The following is a 6000-nucleotide window of genomic DNA, read 5'->3' on the forward strand; positions in this document are numbered from 1 at the left end:
TGTAAATATTTTTCACTTTGCGGGCCATACAGCCTCTCGGGCAACTATGCAACTCTGCAACTCTGCCTTTATAGCACAAAAGGAGCCATGGACAATGCTCATACAAATGGATGTGGTTATTCCCCAGCAAAACTTCATTTATGAGAACACAGGGTCAAATTCAGCCTAGAGCCATGGTTCAAGTTTTCTGTACTTTGAAAATAATTTATAATAAAATATTGAACAATTTTTTAAAGTACAAATTTCTTAGCCTAGGCTGGGAGTGGTGGCTCACGCCTGTAATCCCAGCACTTTGGGAGGCCGAGACAGGCAGATCACAAGGTCAGGAGATCGAGACCATCCTGGCTAACACGGTGAAACCCCGTCTCTACTAAAAATACAAAAAACTAGCTGGGCGAGGTGGTGGGCGCCTGTAGTCCCAGCTACTCGGGAGGCTGAGGCAGGAGAATGGCGTAAACCCAGGAGGCGGAGCTTGCAGTGAGCCGAGATCGCGCCACTGCACTCCAGCCTGGGTGATAGAGTGAGACTCCGTCTCAAAAAATAAAAAGAATTAGCCAGACATTTGAGGCATTTGCTAAGAAAGAGAAGATGGCAACGGAGCAGTGGAAAGTGAGCAGACCAAATAATTAATTCTGTGTGTCTTTTTCAGCTCTAAAGTGTAATCATTGTATTGGTCCTTTTTCATCATCAAAGAGGATTGAAAGTCATCTTCATTTGTCAGCAATTCATTCTTTTTTTTCTTTTTTGAGATGGAGTTTCACTCTTATTGCGCAGACTGGAGTGCAATGGCACAATCTTGGCTCACCACAACCTCCGCCTCCCGAGTTCAAACAATTCTTCTGTCGCAGCCTCCCGAGTAGCTGGAATTACAGGCGCCCGCCACCACACCTGGCTAATTTTATATTTTTAGTAGAGATGGGGTTTCACCATGTTGGCCAGGCTGGTCTCAAACTCCTGACCTCAGGTGATCTGCCCACCTCAGCCTCCCAAAGTGCTGGGATTACAGGTGTAAGCCACTGCACCCAGCCTTTTTATTTATTTATTTATGTTTTGAGACAAGGTCTTTCTCCATTGCTCAGGCTAGAGTGGTGCAGTGGTGTAGTGATGGCTCATTGCAGCCTTTACCTCCTGGGCTCAAGTGATCCTTCCACCATAGCCCTCTACATAACTGGGACTCCAGTTGTGCACCACCATGCTTGGCTAATTTTTTTATTTTTTATAGAGACGGGGTCTCACTATGTAACCCAAGCTGGTCTAGAACTCCTGGGCTCAAGCAGTCCTCCTGTCTCAACCTCCCAAGTGCTGGAATTACAGGCATGAGCCACTGTGCCCAGTGGACATTATTCTTTGCAAAGAGAGTTTTAGTTCATTCTTCCCAGCTAAACAAAAGCTTTGAGTTTTAAAAATGTAGCATTCAGGACAGGCACAGTGGCTCATGCCTGTAATCCTAGCATTCTGGAAGGCTGAGGCAAGTGGATTGCCTGAGGTCTGGAGACGGAGACCAGCTTGGCCAACATGGCAAAACCTCATCTCTACCAAAAATACAAAAATTAGCCAAGTGTGGTGGCAGGCGCCTGTAATCCCAGCTACTCAGGTGGCTGAGGCAGGAGAATTGCTTGAATCCGGGAGGCGGAGGTTGCGATGAGACAAGATCACGCCACTGCACTCCAGCCTGGGCAACAGAGCGAAACTTTGTCTCAAAACAAAACAAAACAAAAAAGACCAGGCACGGTGGCTCATGCCTGTAATCCCAGCTCTTTGGGAGGCAGAGGCAGGGGGATCACGAGGTCAAGAGATCTAGACCAGCCTGGCCAACATGGCGAAACCCCTTTTCTACCAAAAATACAAAAATACAAAAATTAGCTGGGCGTAGTGGCATGCACCTGTAGTCCCAGCTACTTAGGAGGCTGAGGCAGGATAGTCACTTGAACCCGGGAGACGAAGGTTGCTGTGAGCCGAGATCATGCCACTGCATTCCAGCCTGGCAACAGAGTGCAACTCCACCTCAAAAAAAAAAAAAAAGCATTCAGATCTAATACTATGTGTCTTTCTTGAATTTTCATATGGACTAGTGTGTCAACATATGGTGTTAAAAAAAGTTATTAACTAAGATAGTAGTGAAGCCTTCCTCACATAAGAATATCAGGCTGCTGGCCAGGTGCAGTGGCTCACGCCTGTAATCCCAGCACTTTGAGCAGCCTAGGCAGGCGGATCACTTGAGGTCAGGAGTTCGAGACCAGCCTGGCCAACATGGCAAAACCCTGTCTCTACTAAAGATACAAAAATTAGGCCAGGCGCGGTGGCTCACACCTGTAATCCCAGCACTTTGGGAGGCCGAGGCGCGCGGATCACAAGGTCAGGAGATCGAGACCATGGTGAAACCCCGTCTCTACTAAAAATAGAAAAAATTAGCCGGGCGCAGTGGCAGGCGCCTGTAGTCCCAGCTACTCGGGAGGCTGAGGCAGGAGAATGGCGTGAACCCGGGAGGCGGAGCTTGCAGTGAGCCGAGATTGCGCCACTGCACTCCAGCCTGGGCGACACAGCAAGACTCTGTCTCAAAAAAAAAAAAAAAAAAAAAAAAAAGAAGATACAAAAATTAGCTAGGTGTGGTGGCGCATGCCTGTAGTCCCAGCTACTTGGGAGGCTAAGGCAGGAGAATTGCTTGAACCCGGGAGGTGGAGGTTGCAGTAAGCCAAGATCACACCACTGCACTCCATCCTGGGCAGACAGAGCGAGACTCCATCTCTTTAAAAAAAAGAAAAAAGGGAAGAATATCAGCCTGCTGAATTCAAAATGCCAGAGATGTAAATGCCCTCCGCCTTCTTACTGCCATCCCCCAGCATGGCACATTTCAAGATATTAAGGGATGGGAGTCAGGAGGAGGTGTAATTAGGCTGATTGGAACCTATTGTGCTGCTCTGGAGCACAGACACCAAGCAGCCTTAGGGAATGAGTGCCTGAAGATCATTGGGAAATTAGGTCCTCTTTCCAGAAAATAACGTAGCAGAAATACTCGATCTATACTATTTCTCCCTTTCTTTGTTTTCCATCCCCCCTCCCCAATTTAATTGTGGTGCTTACGGTGTACCTTTAAAACTGACTTTTATCGTGCATTTGTTTCTTAACAGTTGCGAGAAAGAATCAAAGCTGGCAAAGGTGTGACTTCAGCTATTGACCTGTGTCGTTACCATGGAAACAAGGCACTGGAGGCCCTGGAGAGCTTTCCTCCCTCGGAGGCCAGATCTGCTTTAGAAAACATTGTGTTTGCTGTGACCAGATTTTCATGACATCAAATTAAAAAGACACTATTGTTAGCTGAAAATCCTAGGGAATGAGGTGATGGGGAGAGCTTTCATGAAGCATTAATGACTTTTAAAACATATGCATTTTTCCTTCCTTTTATCACGTTGCTAAATGAGTTCTGCTTGCTTTTTGGAACTGCTACAAACAAAATTAGAAGAAAAAAAGGTCAAGCAGTTTTCACTTGTCACGCCAGAAGCACACTTGAGGCTGCAGTCGCAGAAATAATTAATGAGATTCGCTCCTGTGACCTCAGCAAATGGACAGGAAATAAGTCCTTATTGATTGGACCGAGCCAGGGATGGCGCCAGGGCGGTGGCCTGTGGTTTTCCTTCTAGAGAGGACAAAGCAAGCTGGAAGCTGCAGGTGTCAAGAGAAACGCTCTCAATACCAACCAGGGAGGACTGTCAAATCAAAAACTAGTGACCAATTTATCATAATGGAGAGTAGTAGTTCAATGGATTAAGAAAAATATGTGTTATTTGTTTTCTTGCAATTATGTCTGTGGAATTTTTTTTTTTTTTTTAAGATGGAGTTTTGCTCTTGTTGCCCAGGCTGGAGTGAAATGGTGCAGTTTTGGCTCACTGCAGCCTCCGCTTCCTGGGTTCAAGCGATTCACCTGCCTCAGCCTCCCGAGTAGCTGGAATCACAGGCACCTGCCACCATGCCTGGCTAATTTTGTATTTTTAGTAGAGATGGGGTTTCACTGTGTTGGCCAGGCCGGTCTCGAACTGCTGACCTCAGGTGATCCGCCTGCCTTGGCCTCCCAAAGTGCTGGGATTACAGGTGTGAGCCACTGCACCTGGCCCCATGTCTCTGGATTTATAATGTAGTATGAATATACTTTGTGCTTTATGGTTTTTATAATGTCTTTTTGGAGAAATTGCTGAAAAGTTGCCAAATATTTGAAGTAGGAGATTAAAATGTTATCAAATGTTAAATTGGTTATATTAGGAATACTCTGTTTTTCTTTCTTGAAGATCAGTTTTTATTTTTTTCAAACACATTTCAAAGAACCAAAATTTTTTTTTTTTTTTTTTAAAGAAAAAGGAGCTTTTTTCAAGTGAAATGTATTCATTTGCAATACTTTGGTTTAAGGAATACTTTAATTTTTACGAGTTTCAGAAACAGAATTTTTGTACTAGAGAATTCATTGGTGAGAGTGTTCTTTTAACCTCAGAATGTCAAATTTTGGTCTTGAACCACAGACATCCAATTACAGAAAGAATATAAGCAATCTGACAGGCCTGCAATCGGACACTGTCTCTGTGTGGTTCATAGGAGATGATTTTTGAGGTTTGCACTCATGCAATTTGAGAACACCGTTGACAAGAAGGCTGAGTTTACATAAATGATCTAGATTGAAACTCAGCTACCTTTCTTCCTCATGTGGTGTAATTACAGCCCTATCTGGAGACAGCGAACACAGCAAACAGATTTTATTACCTAGTTCATTCAAACACTAAATGAAGTTATTTTAGTTAAAGCCCTCCCCCAAAAGTTACAAAATCATTTTATCAGGGCCCAACATGTGGCATGCAATGAAGAGAAAATGTAAAGCTACAGAGGTTAATGTATTGTATTATCAAATATTTTAAGTGTACTCGAAATATCGTAATTGTACAGTTTATGCCACTATAATTTAAGGCCTATAGATTTAGCTTAAGAGAACACTCTTCTGTTTGAAATGCCTTCTCTCACTGAAACTGGCTTAATTAGTAACCATGGATAAGATGCTTTAGATCAGACTAGGTTTTAATCATTAACTTCCACAAAGAAGAGTCATGCTTTGCGTTCGGTGTGCTGGTTGGATGTGCAGGAACTCCAGCAAATGGTGCATTTTGCTAAGCAGATGGTCGGGCACTGCAGGGCACCAGGCAGGATCCTAGGGTGACTCTCATTCTGCGTTAGCATCTGGTTTGCTGTATGACCTTGCACAAGTCACTTCCCTCTGAGCCTCAATTTTCTCATCTGTAAAATGAGATTCAAAAGTTGACCTGAAAGTCAACTGTGAAAAAAAAAAAAGAGAGATTAAACAAGATAATCATGAAAGTCTTTCCAGGTTTGTTTTATTTTCTGAACGTTTACTATTCTTGACTGTCTAAATAGCAAAGATGCTGTGTGAGGTTCAGGGAGGAGGGAAGGTGAAACCCAAAGAGAGGCCTTGAAGGAATGCAGAGAGCTTAATGGCAAGCTTCCTGCCAAGCTGCCGCTGCATGACCTAAAGGATTACAACTCTCCTTGATGTGACATGTAACCCTGGACTTTTCTGTCTCAACACCTGCCTTGCTGCTTTCTTCGGGACCTTTCCTACCTCCCTGTCATCTTCCCAGCTGCTCTTGTGTCCTTTATCCCATCTCCTATACCTTGCCATCCTGACTCCCTGGCTCCTGGATCCCTGGGAGCAGTAACCCCCTGCTGCCTGTTGAGTGACAGAGCTCTGCCTCCCCCACAGGGGTGGCTGGCCTCCTTCCTCAGGCCCCACTTAGCAGAATTCTCACTTCCTCAGCATCCTGGCAGGCTTTCACAGAACCTAACAAGTTGGCTAGTTCACTCCAAAATACAAGACCGATAGCCTTTCTCCCTGCCCCTTCTTCAGGGATATTTATTTCTTAGCACATATGAAGTTCTTATAGTTTCAGACAATCCCTAAGGAGAAATTTGGGGCACTGAGACATTCCTCAATCACACCTCTCAGCC

General features: G+C 44.6%; 1 protein-coding gene across 5 annotated transcripts in view; it reads left to right on the top strand.

Annotated features, from left to right (window-relative positions):
* PDSS2 (decaprenyl diphosphate synthase subunit 2) overlaps nucleotides 1-5352 on the top strand; it is a 297668-nt gene extending 292316 nt beyond the window's left edge. For all 5 annotated transcript variants that reach the window (XM_005552232.5, XM_045391303.3, XM_074037382.1 and 2 more), the window contains one exon: nucleotides 3129-5352. In XM_005552232.5, coding sequence (XP_005552289.2) covers nucleotides 3129-3287 — 159 coding nt within the window. In that variant the 3' untranslated portion in view covers nucleotides 3288-5352. The remainder of the gene's footprint in view (nucleotides 1-3128) is intronic.
* The last annotated feature ends 648 nt before the right edge of the window (nucleotides 5353-6000 follow it).

This window comes from Macaca fascicularis, chromosome 4 (genome assembly GCF_037993035.2).
Source record: "Macaca fascicularis isolate 582-1 chromosome 4, T2T-MFA8v1.1".
Taxonomy (NCBI): Eukaryota; Metazoa; Chordata; class Mammalia; order Primates; family Cercopithecidae; genus Macaca; species Macaca fascicularis.